This window comes from Cryptotermes secundus, unplaced genomic scaffold (assembly GCF_002891405.2).
Source record: "Cryptotermes secundus unplaced genomic scaffold, Csec_1.0 scaffold1274, whole genome shotgun sequence".
In the NCBI taxonomy this organism is placed as follows: Eukaryota; Metazoa; Arthropoda; class Insecta; order Blattodea; family Kalotermitidae; genus Cryptotermes; species Cryptotermes secundus.
Window position 1 is genome coordinate 469,118 of NW_019718632.1, and position 17,393 is coordinate 486,510.

General features: G+C 41.1%; 3 protein-coding genes across 4 annotated transcripts in view; 2 read left to right on the forward strand and 1 right to left on the reverse strand.

The window, feature by feature from the left end:
• LOC111863091 (neuralized-like protein 4) overlaps positions 1–5,047 on the forward strand; it is a 28,989-nt gene extending 23,942 nt beyond the window's left edge. The window contains exons 25-26 of the mRNA XM_023849115.2: positions 895–1,115; positions 1,663–5,047. Of these exons, the coding sequence (XP_023704883.1) occupies positions 895–1,108 (214 nt within the window). The 3' untranslated portion in view covers positions 1,109–1,115; positions 1,663–5,047. The remainder of the gene's footprint in view (positions 1–894; positions 1,116–1,662) is intronic.
• Positions 5,048–7,201: 2,154 nt separating this feature from the next.
• LOC111863119 (guanine nucleotide-binding protein subunit beta-2) lies at positions 7,202–14,925 on the reverse strand. Its single transcript, XM_023849155.2, has 8 exons — positions 14,824–14,925; positions 13,364–13,448; positions 11,981–12,126; positions 11,225–11,358; positions 10,983–11,148; positions 10,335–10,536; positions 8,904–9,120; positions 7,202–8,008 (listed from the first exon to the last, which is right to left on the reverse strand). The coding sequence occupies exons 2-8, from the start codon at positions 13,433–13,435 to the stop codon at positions 7,902–7,904; spliced, it is 1,044 nt and encodes a 347-aa protein (XP_023704923.1). The 5' UTR covers positions 13,436–13,448; positions 14,824–14,925; the 3' UTR covers positions 7,202–7,901.
• Positions 14,926–17,083: 2,158 nt separating this feature from the next.
• LOC111862895 (procollagen-lysine,2-oxoglutarate 5-dioxygenase 1) overlaps positions 17,084–17,393 on the forward strand; it is a 41,196-nt gene continuing 40,886 nt past the window's right edge. Inside the window, exon 1 of one of the 2 annotated variants that reach the window (XM_023848711.2) lies at positions 17,084–17,291. In XM_023848711.2, the coding sequence (XP_023704479.1) occupies positions 17,255–17,291 (37 nt within the window). In that variant the 5' untranslated portion in view covers positions 17,084–17,254. The remainder of the gene's footprint in view (positions 17,292–17,393) is intronic. The other variant, XM_023848701.2, reaches the window with a different exon arrangement.

Sequence of the window (17,393 nt, forward strand, 5' to 3'; positions counted from 1 at the left end):
GACAGCTCCACATCCACTTCAGTGGTCCGTCGTCGATCTTCCTTGATGATTTCACGAATTTTTTCAACATTTTCATGTGTTCGGGCCGTGGAAGGACGACCAGAACGAGGTTTGTCATCAATTGACATTTCACCATTTTTGAAACGGGAAAACCACTCAAACACTTGAGTTTTCCCCATAGCATCGTCCTTGTACGCCGTTTTTAACATTTCAAGAGTTTCTGTTCCACTTTTCCCGAGCAAAAAGCAGAATTTCACCGCCGCACGCTGTTCACGAAAATCAGCCATTGCAAAAACGACGATCACACAAAACAGTTGTCACTATAAACTCTGCCGAAACTAGTCCTTACCTTCTGAAGCAACGGTAGTCGGCTTATCGACTCAGGAATGTTAGCTCTATGCGCTCATAGCGGCAAAACGCGGTACTACAGAAGCTCTGCCCACAAAAAAATTAATTCGGTTTCTTTTGGGTACCCTATCGTATTGCCAACCTAAGACTGTTTGCTGTACAGTCTGTTGTCAAGAAGTTGTGGCAATGTATGATCTTAACTACACATCTTAATTACAATGCACATGGATAGTGGGAGTTGAAGTCAGCCACTGGTCCCCTCACCCTGCTAACACTGCACACCTCCCCTTTATCAGTACCAATAACAATTCAAGAAGCACTGGGAGAGGAATCTATAACCTCCGTAGATTCTGTCTGCACTCTCCATAGTAGGAAAGTGACATTAACTATCCAAGCTGTACGCTATGGCATGACCTGTAGTAGAGAGGTTCCGTCTACAGAGCTCCTTGCAAGAAGTCATACAGATGACTTGTTGTCACGCCCATCCGAGCACTGTTTCAAGCGGAGTGCAGATGTGCCTAAGCAATATGTATATGGCTGCTTCAGGTACGTGGATCCAAAGACAAAGCACAGGTATGAGGCACGGGCTGCCTTCCAACTGTTGGTGCAGCCTGGATCCTACAAAATTGGCCCTCCATCGGTCGCGGGTGTGGGCAAGCCTGTTGACCCGCACTTGGATCACGACACCGTGGAATGGGTCACCAAGGAGAGAGGTGCCACTATCCTCTGTGCCCTGCTGGTGAAACTGGATGGACTCTAACACTAGGGTGAGAAACAAGAAATGCATATAACATTTTGGAAGGAGGAGATTAAGGATTTAGCTATAGATGGATCGAGTCTTTTTCTGTTACAAGTATTTTATAGGCTTCAGTGAGATGGTAAAATGATCACTTACAGTCATAGATGGAAATATCAGATGAATTGTTGTCTGAGGATGTGGATTGGACTAAAGTGGCTCAGGACAAAGCCCAATTGTGAACACATGTAGAACCTTCAGAGTTCATACGTGGGACCCAATAGGTCGACATAATGATGACACTTTTATTCAAGAGGTGCTCAGTTTGAACTTTGGCCAGGGGTACAGCTAACCTGTCTGAGGTTCTTGTGATTTTCCTCACTCCAGGTAAATTCCAACATCATACCTCACTTGGGCCATTAGTGCCTCCTTGCAAATCCTTTCTGAGTCATCATTCATCAGTCATATCATTCAGTGCTGTATAGTCTACGTACTGAGCACACAACCCACAAACAGTTAAAGAAGATTCTCTGCGGTGCATGAATTTAATGACATGTTGATTATGAATTATGTTGTAGGTGAGTGTCCCATGGATTGGAACGTGAGTTGCCCTAGCTCTAGTCAGACGTACCGACCACTTGCAGTGATGTCTGGGTGCATGAAGACTGTAATTGTACAGGCTGGCCCATTATGCAGCACGCTGTACTCTGTTGTTAGTGTGGATTGTAGCATCACATCTGCACTGTTCTACAGCACCAATTTCATGGTCAATTTATTACACTGGTTTACAATAACTTAAATGCTACGAGAGTCCATAAGATGTGCTTCCAACTGAGCTACTGAAGCTGGAACACTTTGTTAATTGAATACTTGTTAGATGGAGCATCAGACTGTGTCTGCAACTTCGTGCTCATTGTTCTGTTATCTGCTGCAGATTCTCATTTCTGTGGGGTTTATGTCTCAGGAATCTATGGCAGAATTATGCCTTGCCGGATGTCTTCATACTGGAGAATGACAAGAAATTCAGCAAATGTAAAATTTAAAATATTTGGGGGGTAAGCATTAGTCTGTTATTTAGTATTGCACAGTAATGCCATTTTGGAGCATCCAAGAACAACAGAGGTGCAAACAAAGTATAGGTAGGCAAAACTTGGCCAAAACAGTTGAAGTAATGCCTGAGCGGAGAAAATTATGTAGATGAGCACTGTTACAGTATGAGGTTTTCACCTCGGATTTTTAGGATGATTGAATCAAGAGCAATGAAATGGGATTTGTCACTGGGAACAAAGAAATGCATACAAAATTTTCATTGGCCAGTAAATGTAAGATCATTTGGGAACCTTGGTGTAAATGTGATGATAATATTAAAAGAGGCATCATTTGTATATGTGGACAGAACTGGTTCAGAATATTGCTGAGCTTTTGGTTCCACAACAGCAGAGTTGCTTATACCGTTGTTGTGTGCCACTTTACTTAATGAACCTTGTCATACATTTTGCTTGTTTATTTACTTTGAAGATGTCTCGGATGCTGTCACAGATTGCGGTGGCTGTGGGTTCAGCACAGCTACAAGGTCTTGTAGGATTTTTGTGTATGATCTGAGTTTCCGCAGCAGTGAATATGTAAAGACCTTCTCCCTTTCTTATTTCCATATATCTACAGTACTGCATGCCAGCAGTCTCCAGTATGCAGCAAGGTCTCCTTACCCTAAATACTCTTATAATGCAAGAACTGCTCTGTGCATCTGAGTATCTTTTCAAGGACACTGAAGGGGCCACAGATTTGGTGTGCTGTGTGCCCTGTATTGTGACTTGCCTCCGTGACAATGAGTGGCCCCACAGCAGTTGACTAATATTCAGATGTTTAAGATATTCCTGAAGATTCCTGATGACTGTCACAAAAGCCTCTTATTGGTCCATACCTTTTCAACCAGTTTGCACCTGGATAATCTGATACTGTAGGCACAGCCATTGCAAGTACAAGCTTTTGTGTCGGTGGTGACGAACTCTTGCGACATGAGGAAATTGATTGGTCAGATGAATGGCTGTTTGCTGATCAGTGAAGGAATGCACAGAACCACGAACTTAATTCTTTTAACGTTTTCATCAGTCAGTATCGTGGAAGGAGTCAGTATGTCCACATTTTTAAGGGAAAAGAGCGTGGAAACCCTTGAGTGTTGTTTTTTATTTGTTACGGTGATGTTAAGTGCTGTGATGTGCTCAGCACTCTCTTTCTCTTATGAAACTGCTGTGTGGGTAGGACTGAAGTGTAATTCTGGATGAGTGAAACTGATGGAGATGTTTCTACCAAGTTTTCAAACTGACAGATGAGTGTAAAGATTAATTCCCTTATGCTTCCCATGTTGCTTGATTCCCACTCTTCTTATCTAGCTGTAGATGGCAGAGCAGTAGCTAGTGTCCCACATGGCCAAGTACAGACCCTGGACTTTCAGCCAGCAAATGATATTTATGTTCTTCAGATGAGCTTCACAGTTTATGTTGGTATGAATGATTATTCACGTTTGTTTAATAATGTGTCATCTGGTCATAGTGAAGTTCACTGGCTCATATACCATCTTCACCTTTATTTCTACCAGTCAAGAACGTGGTGCAAAATGGTGTAGTTCTGCTTTCATGAACTTTTGGGGAAGCCAACATATGTGGAATAGTACACATTTGTGTACAAACCTAAATTTTATGTTATTTTTATGTGAAAATATCAATCTTAATTTATTAAGTGAGATATGAACAGGTATCCATGTGTGGAACTGCTCACCTTTCTTGACCCCCAGACTGTTTGTGCGTGCATAAGTGTTTTTCAACTGAAGCAGAAAGTTTGTCTGCCTTCACCAACTTACGAGGAATCAAGAATGCTCTTTCATTGTTCTAAGCATTCCCTGTTTTAGAAACTAATCCCATATGAACATGTTGGACTTGTGCTTTTCACAGTGGTGCCTGTGAAGGGCACATCTGGGCTGAAACACTGTGTAGTTCAGAGAAGGAGTTGAGAAATGAGGCAAGCAAGGAAATGAGCAGAAGATGCTTAGCTCACTGGCTGCTGCTGCTGGTTTCTCTCTTGGCTCTCTCTTCAACCCTGAAGATGGAGGTAATATATTCCTTCAGAGTGCCAGGCTTTCTGTGAGCTGCCATAATGTATCCGCCCAGAATACCATGCTCTCAATGTCATCATGTTTGCCATATTCCAGTCTTCATTTTGTTTTTCTGTCTGTGCAGAGGTGCTACACTTAAGGGAGAGAAATATAGCCATTTATTTGAATATTGTTCTTCAGTTCCGTGACTGTTACAGACAAATCCTGATACTTAACAAATAAAGCATGTTGCATTAACAGAAGTGCTGTGCAAGTAAGAGTTATCTAGTGAAGTACGGAAACTGAACTGAAGAAGTCAGTGGAATGCTTCGGCGTGTGTCACAGCTGTGTGAATGTATGAGGTCTGTCAAGTAGCGTGAAGCAGTTTAAGTTCACACCAGTTGTGGGCCCTGATGCCTTCAAGGCACTAGCTTGTAAGTGAAGAGTTCACAGGTTGGCAGTTTGTTTGTTTGTTTGAGATGCCTGATTAGGGTGTGCTCTTTGAGACACAGTGGTCACACAGCCATGTGTTTCTTAGGTTTGATAGCACCATAAGTGATTAGAATTGTACCCCTTGATGGATCACTTTCCAAGGCGTTCTTTACTGTGGCCCCTCCAAACATTCATGCGTTTGTCAGGAGAGCAGATTTATGCATGAAAGCACTGTGTCACCAAGTTAAGTGAACCCAATTTTGCGTTGCTGAATATTGGCTGTCAGACTGCAGTCTCTATCCATGTTCAGTTTAACGTTTACAACAGCACAGTAATTGTGGAATCTCTTTTTTGAATAGTTACTGTGGGATTCTGATGATGGTGTATAACACACAGAGATACTGGGGTTTCAGACTTTATCCATCATCCTGGTTTTTAAGAGAACTAAGAAAAAAAACACATTTCGGAAACTGGATCTGTTTCCGTCCTCAGGTGAGGGAAAACACCTATTCTGTTGGGTCCCTTAGAAAGAGCTAGCCTCAGTCTTAGTTATCTTAAAAATCAGGACGATGGATAAAGTCTGAAAACCCAATATATATCATTTTTTTTTAAATTCATAACCATATTACTGTCTCCTTCGTTTTATTATGATTCCCTTCCTTTGCTTTCGCACCCAGAAGCACACTTAAAACATTTTGTTGCAATCGTCTCATATAAAAGTAATGAGATGAAGTCCCATGTTTTCTCTCCAGAGGCCGGGGGCAGTTGAATCCCCTAAAATATTGGAACCTGAACGCTATGGCATCACATCCTAACACTCATGTTGTAAGGATCTCAAATGTCACAGGACTGTGTGTACTGATGCTTTCTGCTCAGTGTAACTCCCCTGTCTGCAAGAGTGACAGTAAAGACGTGTGTCACATGACAGCTGGGTCAAATCTGCTTGAGTATCACAATGCACTCAGTGAAATGAAACTGTGATCTTTTTAGTTCTATTTGAGTGAACACTTTGAATATATTTCTGTTTAAACATCCTATGAACACATATAATTGTTTTATGTATCTGGATGTAGCTGCAGCATTTTAAACTGGATCTTAGGCCTATTGTTATTAGATCATGTTTAAGATGTTACTTAACCAAGTGATGTTTGCCAACCTGTGAAAACTTGTATGTAATCAGTACCAGCCAACTGTTGCCTGACTGGGTAGTATGGAGGTTAGCCTTCTTGAAACTTGGTTTGTAGCTCCATAAGGTAATTAGGATATCTTTAGGAAGCCAATTGCTTCTGTGACATAGTTTATTATACGTATTATTGTGTTTGTAGGAGCCTAATTGATGTTCTGCTCAATGCCATAACCTTAGTGATTACCAACTGCAATGTAAATATCATCTGTTGAAATTTGACTGTCTGCTTTGTAAGATTAAGATGATGTGCCTGCCTTCTGTTTTTTTGTTGATCTTTTGCAGCATATCGCGACACTCTGACTCGTTAATATTGCTGCGGAGGAATGTTTCATTTTCGGATGTCGGAATCTTGGGTTCTTTTGTCACAGATTTATAATATTTTGGTTCAGAGTTCTGTCTAATACAAGTTTACAAAATGTAAGATCCAGTGGTAATAATTTTAAAGGTTCACACTGTTATCATTTTGTAATATTCAGCATACACAGACATTCAATGCAAAATTTGTAGGTGTTCTTATAATGTGTCATCACTCCCCAGTAGGTAATTAGTTACTTCCGTCAAACAAAGCAAACTTACACTTTGGCTGTCTACAGTGTGAGACCACTGCTTCCATCTGTGGGGTGCAAGTTTGTACAATGATGCTGTAGTCAGGTTGCAAGGACAGTGTAGCTAAGATCTACCACACGGAGCTGGGCTATGTCACGGTGGGCAGTGTGGAGGTAACAGTGCACAGTTGCAGAATAATAACATTTGCTGTCAGAGCATTTTAGAAGCCCCTGATATTGCACATCACTGCAAAGCAAATTCATAGCAAGCAGTGGTGGTGTACCAAAGTATGTTCCTTTGGACAAGATTGTGAGCCAAACTTTACAGTATTCTCTAGCAGTCAACAGTTGGCTTGGTGTCATTTTTACTTATCAGTTATTTGCTGCAATAGTGTTCTTATTCGTTCTTGTTTGTTACAGATCTCTACTCTGTGGTACAGATTATTATATAAATGTTAATAATAATATTACATTTTTCTATAAAACTGAAGAATCTGGCAGTGTTATTCATGGGACTTGAACCCACCGCCTCCTGTGTATCCTGTTGCTCCTGCTCCTGTTGGCAAGCCATGCTGAGCTATTGTAAGTATCTGCTGTGCAATTCCTCTCATATTCTCTTATCACATCTGAGGCTCTAGCGAGTGTTACGTCTGTAGTGAGAGAAGTGGCACGTAAGTAATAAGTTGAACAACCTGTAACAGTTCTTGTATCTCTTTTGGATTACTTTTATTGTTACTGGTGAGGAGTCTTTTCCGGTCTAGAAAACCGAAATTAACAGTTGTGGGGATTCGTTGTGCTGGCCATGTGACACCCTCTCTCTGCAAAAGTTGGCACTAAACTTTGCTGACAAGCGGCAGTCGCTCGGTTGGAATAGTTCGCTTGCAGACTAAGATCACGGAGTTTGTTTTTGAGGAGTCTTTATTCCAGTGCTACAACATGTTAAATTAGGTTCAGCAGGTAAGTGACATGGATATATTCTTTCAAAGAATATGTACGGTATAGAATAATTTTATGCATTTGAACATGATTTTTCACCCCTCTTCCATGTACATGAGCAGATAATATTGTCATGGGAGCTGAGTGTGTGGCATATCACATCATCTGGCCTGCACACATCTCTTGTAACATCTGAACCATTTAGGAAGCCACTCAGCTTATGCTGAAGGTCAGAGTCACCTGAGAGCTCAGTAAAACCTGTAAGGGTTGCTGTCAAGTTCTCACGAGGCCCATTTCAGTTAATTGCGGTGCAGAACAGATGAGCAAGTAGTGAGACAGTGGATCAGTTAGTCAGTCAGGGAGTGAATGCATCTCACAGTTCAGCATAGACAAGTTGAGGGAAGAGTGTTGTGAGTGACCAGCTGCGTTGCCATGCAGGGATGAGTGAACAGGGAACTGATCTCAATAGCCTAAGTGGTTATTGTGGCTTGAACATAAATAATTTCAATACTGAAATATATATTAGAGAATATGTTTTGAAATGGATTGAACTAGCTCAGGTTATAGTCATGGACTTTGTGATCATCCTATAGGTAGTTTAGATGGTTATGTGGACAGCTGGGCTTTCAGTCACACCCAGACACGGACATTTTGGTCCCAGGAGCACGTTGCAACGGCCATTCCATTCCCGGCCACAGACAGCGATGTGATGCGGTTCTCATGACCAGTCAGACAGCCTGAAACAGTGATAAGCTGGTGAATTGTTGGCATAGTCGTGAATGGAAGGGGTTGGGAAGGAAGTAATGATGGTCCGTGCATTAGGTTGATCATCCAGAGAATTACTAGGCAGGCCAGAGTTTTAGAACGGTTCCCTTTGTACTGCAGACTGTCTCAGTACATAATGAACTCCACTCTGTATTATCAGGCTAACTGTAGTGAGCAGCTTACAGTTGCTCAGCTGTTCGATAAATTCTCCCGACTTTTATGCAACCTTAAGGCTCATTGCTGTGTGCACAAGACCCCCCCCCTCACTTCTCTGAGCCCTATTCAGTTCACATCCTCTTTCTCTTCAGGTTTTCTATCCGAAAATTGTTTATACATTTTTAATTTCCCATGTGTGCTGCACGTCCCTCCCGTCTCATTCTGCTTCATTTGGTCACCCTAATAACATTTTGTGGGAAGTAGAAATTATGAAGCTCCTCACCCCTGTTACTGCCTCCATCAGCACGCTGTTCCCAAACACCCTCAGTCTATGTTTTTCCCTTATGGTGGCACACCAAGTTCTCTATCCTCAAATGACCAGATAAAATCATAATTTTCTGTGTTTTAATCTTTAGCTTTTTAGCTTATGTGGTTGCCACTGATATACAAATCTCTGGCCACTTCGTGCAATCAGTCTGACACTGCTTAGTAGCTATGCTGCCTCTGACATTCTTGGTTTAACTTTTTATGGAGTGATTTTTAAAGAACCTTCAAAACACACTTCAAATTGAGAGAGTGAACCAAATGAACAAGAGTAAACATAAGACAGTCAGGTCCGAGGATATCAAACCTAAATACCCAGCAAACACTTTACTGCTGACAGTCTGTGACTGAACTCCAAATATTGCACAAGGATACTGGTAACATTACCATTGTGCTGGTTCTTGAGTGTGTCCCAGATGTGGACAGATGAGTCATCACTGCCACACAGCATGTAGCGACCCGAGAGCGACAGACCACAGGAGGTGAACCCTGAAGTGTTGTTTGGAGGATGGTAAGTTGCTATGTTCTGATCTGAACGTATGTCAAACATGCGAGCAGTCTTGTCCTCGGACCCTGTTGCGAATGCATAGCCTGATGGATGGAACTGCCGATCATGTAGTTTAGTTAATTTGGTTTGTTCAGTGAACTTGGGTCTCATTTAAGCCAGAACTACATATTGTTTCTTTCTGTAGGGCTGGTCTTGGAATTGCCTAGGTCCAGTAATTAGAACACAATATTGATGCAGTTGGAAAAGTGTCATTAAATATTACAAAAATTCTTCAATAATTTACATATATTCAATGAAATGTGTGCATATACACTGTGTATCAAAACTCAACGGCACAACTTCAGGAATGGAATCCTCATATAGTGAGAAGAAAAAAAGTCTATGACAACATGGGTCAGGAAATGCATAATTACAGAGTTATCCGAGCGTGTAATTTATAGAGTGCTATACTTCGTGCATGGTGGTGCTCCCGCATATTTCAGTCTGTCTGCCCGCAGGCACCTTAATACACATTATCTTGGGTGCTGGATAGGTAAAGGTGGACCAATTGCTTGGCCACCATGCTCTCCTGACTTAAACCCCCTGGACTTTTACCTGTGGGGACACTTAAAGTCTGTCATGTAAACGACTGCTGTTGCTGATGTACCAACTCTCCATGCGCGCATTGTGGCAGCCTGTCAGACAGTACGCACTACACCGGGCATTTTTGATTGTGTGGAGCACTCAATACGATGACGAGTGGAGGCCTGTATTCAGGCAGGAGGAGGTCACTTTGAACATTTCCTCTGATACGTGACCAGAGTGTTCCAGCTGGCATTACAGACATATTCAGTATAACAGTGTTAGGAGTGTCGGATTGCACTAACGTTACCAAAAGGTCTGATAACTGTAATTATGCAATTCTGGAACCATGTTGTCATACACTTCTTTCTTCTCTCTATATGAGGAGTCCGATCCTGAATTTTTGCCATTGAATTTTGATACACTCTGTATGATAGGATAGGATTTATGATTGTGTGTTACACAGGAATGTAGGTCACTGGTAATAATTAAAGATGGGACTGGTTGATGCAGCAGCAAATGGTAGCAAGAGGTACCTCTGCTTCAGTAGGTATTGCAGTCTTAAAAACATTTGCCAAAGAAAGTTGAATTTAGTGAAATTGTTATTTCAGTGGAAGGGCTATCTGTGGAAACAGCAGCCAGAGCTGGGAAATGTCAAATTTCCAACAAACATTTTACTAATGTAATATTGTAGGTATGCAAACCCACAGTGCACCATGTGCATATGTGGTAATGGTCAGACAACTTACACAGACAGAGTTCACATCAGATGTATGCCCAAAAAATGTTTGTTTGGGCTTGTCATCACGCAGGTCCCACAGTCTGCAAGATTTGTCCACGCTGCCAGTTAAGTAGCTCGAGGAGTCGGGTGACAGAGAGATGGAGACCACATCCCCTGAGTGGGCCTCAAACTCTAAGGACCGTTTACCCATCTCCAAGTCCCACAAGCAGCTGCATAGAGGTAAAAATAAAGTGCTTACAGAATATTTGGATGTGACACAGGGAAATGATGGGTGTTACATGATTTATGCTTCTCATGAGACTCAAACAGGAGGCTCTGAAGGGCTGAAGATGCTGATCAGAAACAAGAAATGCACCAAAATCTTCCTGAGTCATCAGCTGCATCATATTTGAACTGAAATCCATTCTTTTTGCTTCTACTGGTGATGTTGCTCCTGATGATACAGCTGCTTGTGAGACACTGGTTTCTTGCCCAGCTGCCATATGGCTCACACCCAAGATGATTTTAATGCATTGGTTCCCTGTGAAAGCTCAAATCTTAAAACAGTAATACTTAAGGATTCTGTTAGCGATGTGAAGCAGTACCTTATGAAGTGTCAGAAATGTAGATCAGCTGGCAGAAACGAGAAAATGGTACAGAATTCTATGGTACTCACATCTTCATGTCTCCTGACCCAGTAATAATTGTTTTGTCATCCAGAAAGCGACAGGAAGACAGAAAGCCCTCATATCCGAGGAGCTCTCGTACAATTTTGGCTGCACCTGTTGAGTCACGATTATTGAGGTCATAGACTGTACACATGTTGTCCATTCCCCCACATGCTGCAATAGAGTTGCCAGTAAGACAATGGCCAGTTGCTCGATGTGTCACAGTCAAGTTGTCTAATATGGCACTCACCAACGTAGTTTCCAGATGGTGCAAAGGCCACGCTCATGACCCAGGATGACCTGAGTGGGATGATCTGGACCTTGTTGCCCGTCCATGTGTCCCAGATTATGAGCTTCCCATCCAATGAGCCCGTCACTGCATGCCTGTGTGAGTGTCTGCACTTTATTCTGTATGCTTAACTCTATAGTAAAGACCAGAGCACTTCCACACAAAAGAAAGCACATCTCTCTTACACAATCATCAGTGTTTAGGGAAGCCATCACTGTTCGTTGTGAAAATTACACAAAGTAAGTATGCTCTGTGGGTGAAGTGACACATTAATGGACATTACTGCAGGTTATGTGTAATTACCAACCAATGCCCTCGAGTTAAGTTGTTAAATTGTTAAGGTACAAGCAGATGTTCCAGAATGTAAGAAATGTAAAGGTCAGATCTTTCTTTGTACCCAGAAAATGTTTCCAATCCAGCTCTGCAATTCTTCTCCTACATATTTTACCAGGTAAACAGAAGAACATATTGAATTAATTCACCCAAGTAATAATGACATTTTTTAAAATTTGTTCCTACATATTTGATATACATTCAAGCTACTTCCCAAACATCAGTAAAGATGTACTAGACTACATGTCATTACACCCCAGAGCACAACAGTCTTTATGTAACTTATTCAGGAAATTTATTTGAGAGAAATGTTAGGGACCAGGTCATGACAGTGAAAAGGCTAAGTGTGGCTTTGGAAAGCTTCTGATTCATGTGGACACTGACCTGCTGTCTCCACTGAAGTGGATCGAGTTGACCTTATTGATATGGCCCTTGAGGAGCTTCTTTGTGGTGAGCCGCACTTTGGGGGCACTTGCCACGTCTCCACAAATGTCCTCCAGTGTTTTGTCTGCTGCCTTATTCTGCTCCTCCTAACAACAGTGTCCTGTGTTAGTTCATTAGCAAGGAAGCCTCACAAGTCAAACCCTACCTTGTGGGGCTTTTCATTGCTGCCTGCCCCATGATGAGTCAGTCCTATAATATGATTTTTGTGGTTCCAAGAAAAATTCTTCAGTCATATATACTTGTCTGTCCAGAGAAACTAATGAGAATTAGAAAGTGATGATGTTGGCCAACATTTGGATTGTATCGGATTACGAGGGGAGTGCTTCAATTTATACACATTACCTAATGTTGTAGGGGTGATTGGTGACTGGACACATCTGGAAAACATGAATGCAGTTTACTTCAGCATAGCCTGTTTCTATGAAGATTAATTTACCCCTCTATTGATGCTCAAGGCCTTCTATGAGGTTTTCCTGGGAACACTTTTGTTTGCATTTCTTGTTTCATCATCTGTGTGATATCTGTTCTCATTTATCTTAGACACAGAATTTTAACTTGAATTGATCACAGTGCAAATGATCTTTGATGCTGACCACCTGAAAAGCCATACACACATACAAAATTTGAAGTTTCCCATCATATAATTCTCTCCATTTCCTCGTTACTCTACAAATGTCACCCATTTGCAAATTCAGTCCACATATCTGCCATGCATGAGGTACATTTGTACAACCTCTGTCTGTCCGCGTGTGAGTTAAAAGAGCTGAAATTGCTCCCATGCTTAAGTAAGCAAGATGTATGGGGGAGTACAGCTCTGCATATTCCTAACCTCACCATTAGATTGAGGTTAGTCATCAGCTTCACGCTTCAGCTGCTTTACCCCTGTACCTATTGCATAAGAGGTTGTGTGGGGCTCAGAGCCAATCAGGACACTATCAAGAAGGGAGAGAGTCTGCTCTTGTACTGGGAATTGAACCGAGATTCCCTGGTTGTCCATACCATTGCCTATTGACTATACTGACTGAGGTATTCTGACACTTCTGTTACAGTCATTTTATGGTTTGTCTCTGTGTACTGATGACCCTTTGCCATTGTGCTTCTAAACAAAATTAAACTTAGAAATCATAAATAGAGGCATGATAACTTGTGGAGTGAAGAGAGTTCTCCTATTTTTAATGGTGCTGATACCAAGATTCGTATGTGCAACGTCCAGGATCTGATCTTTCAATTCCCAGCAAGCACTCTTTCATACTCCGAACAGAAGCTATGGCCCTCATTATGAACTTGCCAGCAAAGTGTGGGGTATTCTGAGCTTCAACTTGCCTTGATTTTTGTCATCAGATCATCCAGTTCTTTTCGAAGTTTCTGTAGTTCCAGGTCATCTTTGGGTGGCATTGTCTTGCCCGTTCTGAAAGAGTGGTGTGGACATCAGCATTATTTGGCACTGGGAAAGCAAACACAGCTCATGCAACACCATGGCATAATTCCGAGCCACAGTCACCCTACTTGATCTCACTACAGCAGCTATGTCAGATGCTTATATTACAAAGTGCCTTTTTATGTAATTTAATCAATTTTATATTTACTACATTTGTTGAAAGTCCAAATAACTAATGAGCGCTTAAGGTCAAAGCGGCCCTGCAGCTGCACTGAGAAGAGGGAGAGTTCTGCAGTACTCCCAGATTTCCTGTTAGAAATTAGAGTTTTTTGGCTAAATGGTAATGAATATTTCCATACCCTCTCCTGTCATGATCAAATCTCAGTTTTTTTTTCTTTTTCCAAGTTATTTAAATTTTGTCATAGTTTCATATGATTTGATTTTAACAGTTAGACATCTGGATGTCTTTTTTAGTGATTTTAGGTACAAGACTCTAGCAGTACATTAAATTTTCAGGATTTATTTTTTTTTCTTCAGACACTACAGATATTTCACAGCAATACATGATCGTGTCTGTTTTCTGCATGTAATAGCATTGCTTTAATTTAAGAGATTCTGATGAAATATAGTGTGTGTGGAGTTGTTTCTGGAATTGTAATAATGAAATATAAATTTTGATCCAGAATTGAGAAATATGCTTTGAACAATTGAACAATACACTTTGTATGAAGGTTTATTTGCAATATTTTTCATGTTTTGGTAAATATTAATGAGTTTAAAACCATATCTTTATAGTTAAATGTTTAATTTTGAACAGTGAAATCTAACAGCACAACACATGACAGTTATACATCGATGCTGTCATATGGGCAATTGCCATTCAGGAAGAAGTGGAATCAGATGACAGTAAAGTTTTTGAGGAGCACAGCAGACAATTGTACTAAGGCAGAAAGTCATAAGATAAGTCACAATGTGACTAGAAATGAACACCCTGAAGTGCTTCTCCAGTGGGAAATGAATGCAGGTAGATCACCGAACTGACACAGAAACTGGAACCAGGGAGAGGTGTGTGGGAACACTGGATGGACCAAGAAAGGATAGAAGTGGGAAGAAGAGAGAGTTTTGATCTACAAGAGGTTGGGAAAGGATAGAATCCTTATCTGACACTTAGCTCAGAACAAATTTAACACGGATTGATGTGTCGGAAGACGGAGTTGGTGATTTCCTGCCAGTACCATAATAGCTCCCAGATATGCAAATCTGTGTGCCTGACTACATTGAAATGCTTCAGACAAAAGCTACAGAATGTAATGAGACAGGCATACTATGTAAACCATGTTGTATTTTGTACCTAATTTAATTAAACTATCTTTTTATAAGCAGTTCAGTAACATGACTGACATACATTTCCAAGTTTTGCTGTTCTCTTTACTTCCTTCCCAGTGCTGCATCTACCAGTTGTATGGCTCTCCTTTCTGTTGTCTGCTCTGTGGTCTCGACCGGAATGCCCTGGCACTATGGGTAGTCTTCTGCAGTAACCAGTATATCTTATTAGACTAATGCCATTACAGTAGCTTTATTAAGTTGCTTGCTGCAGGGGCTTAGCTTGTCTCCCATCTCTGTCTGCTCTTTGTATGATTTTGCTTCAGAGCTAATAACAACCCCCACCCCCATCAGTCCATTTTAATCTCATTTCCTTTAGGTAATAGTGTTGTAATTTTTCCTCGTATTTTTCTTTAGGATTTTCTAGTTGTGGTGACTATGTATTACATTCCCTATCCTGATTTTTTTTTGCCCTTGTATCTGAAGTTGTCAGTCTTTTTGCATATGTGACCTACATTTATGAAAAACTGGGTGTGATGATTCAGTAACAGAAAAGATAGGGCCACACCATAGCTCAAGCAGTTAGTTGGTTCGATCCCGGGTCTGGTCAAGTGGGATTTGTGGTGGACAAAGTGCTGCTGGAGCAGGTTTTTTCCGAGTACTTCGGTTTCCCTTGCCAATCTTCATTCCACCAATTTCTCCACAATCACCCTCACCTATCATCTGGGGCTGGTACAATAGGCCAGAAGTGGCCGCAGTACAAGGGACTTAGTCCCACCCCACTGGCAATAAGAAACCCAGAAAAGATAGCCAATTGAGATGAGTGCCACAGGCAACTCTTTTTTTTTTAACTATGTGTTCTTCCTCTACTTGTGTCAGATAGAAAGGTACCTGTCACAACTATCGTATTATTCCTTTACACATAAGAGAATTTTGAGATTTAACAGAGTCACATTTTAATTATCTGGTGTAACTGTACACTCATGCAAAGCAGCCTTTCGTGGGTCAGTCATAGGTTGAAATCGTTTGTTAAATTATTGAATTGAAAATCAGCTTATCAAAGAATAGGTTTAGTTCACGCATAAGAATCAGCCATGTACCTGCAGGGAGGAGAAAGAAAGGGAAGAAGACAGAAAGAGACCAAAGAAGAAAACAACTCCAAAGAAAATAAGTATTAAATGTAGCACACTTTGTCATGAGACAAAAGACATGACAAATACTGTGTTGTAGAACGTCATGATGTTTGTGATTAAATACAACAGGGGAGATAAATGTTGCAGATTCTAAAGGGTGCTGACGATGGTGGATGACACACAGAATTACTGGGTTTTTGGACTTTTCTATCGTCCAGAATTCTAGCTAATAGAGGACACAACGTTTTGGAAACTGGATCTGTTTCCGTCTTCAGGTGAGAAAGGAAGACGCCTACTCAGTTGAGCCCCTTAGAAAGAGCTAATCTCAATCACTGGATTGCTCTTTCCAAGGGGCCTAACTGAGTAGGTGTCTTCCTTTCTCACCTGAAGACGGAAACAGATCCAGTTTCCAAAACGTTGTGTCCTCTATTACCTAGAATTCTGGACGATAGAAAAGTCCAAAAACCCAGTAATNTGTTGTTTTGCACTTAATAACATGAAACTGCAATCATTACACGAATTTCTTCTGTAAACTATCTTCTGGGATATAACGCCGCGTAGTCCACGTCTTCTAACGTCAGTTGACCAATTGATGTTAAAAGGAATGTATCGCCTCCATCTTCAGGGTCGAGGAATAAAGCAAATTACTTCCACGCTGTTTATTTTTTCACGGCTTATTCAACCCTGAAGATGGAAGCGATATGTTCCTCCGAAACGTCGGTTGACTTTCAATAGACTACACGGCTTTATATCCTAGTAGATAGTAAGTGCTCTTAAACAATTTTGTATTTAAAAATGTCAATATAAGCGCCTTAACAACAGTCGAAGTTGGCGGGCACACTTCAAATTCAATGCCAGAGAGAAAACAAATTTGACAGATACAGTCAAACGAAATGTTTAGTGTAGGATGCATTGTTGGGCATACAAATTCACGCTTATTCCATTAGACTTCATAACATTGCGTTCTGAAATTGCGAATTTATCACGAGTTGGTGTATCGGAAAAAGAAGACCACGCCTCTTATCGAGGTGCAAGGATGAGTGAGAAAGTGCTAGATAATTATCTTAGATTTCCATGTAGTGTATCCCACTCCTTGTTAGGAGGCAAGTGCGGAAACAAATGTTATGCCCAGTCATTCTCGAAGCATGTCAAAACTGTGTTGCCAAGTAACGATTATTACGAAAAAAAAACGACGTGATGCGGTCCTTAGTTTCAGTGAAGTTGGATGCACGACACCGTTACTTTCCATCGACTCCCAGCTAAAAAGTCTACAGTCTCCGCCTACAATCTACGCATTTCTTCTCACTGTTGTTTCTGGATAGAAAGCTTTATTAGTTACCCGTCTACCGTTTTTCGGAACACGTGAAGTGTTCGACAACGATGCGTCGGGTTGTTTTTATTGTGTTTTATCTAACAGGTAAGATTAGTTTATTGATGTGTGTGTGTGTATATATATATATTTTTCCCCCCAATATAATATGTATGACACTTCACTTTATAACAAGAACGAGAGGCAAGC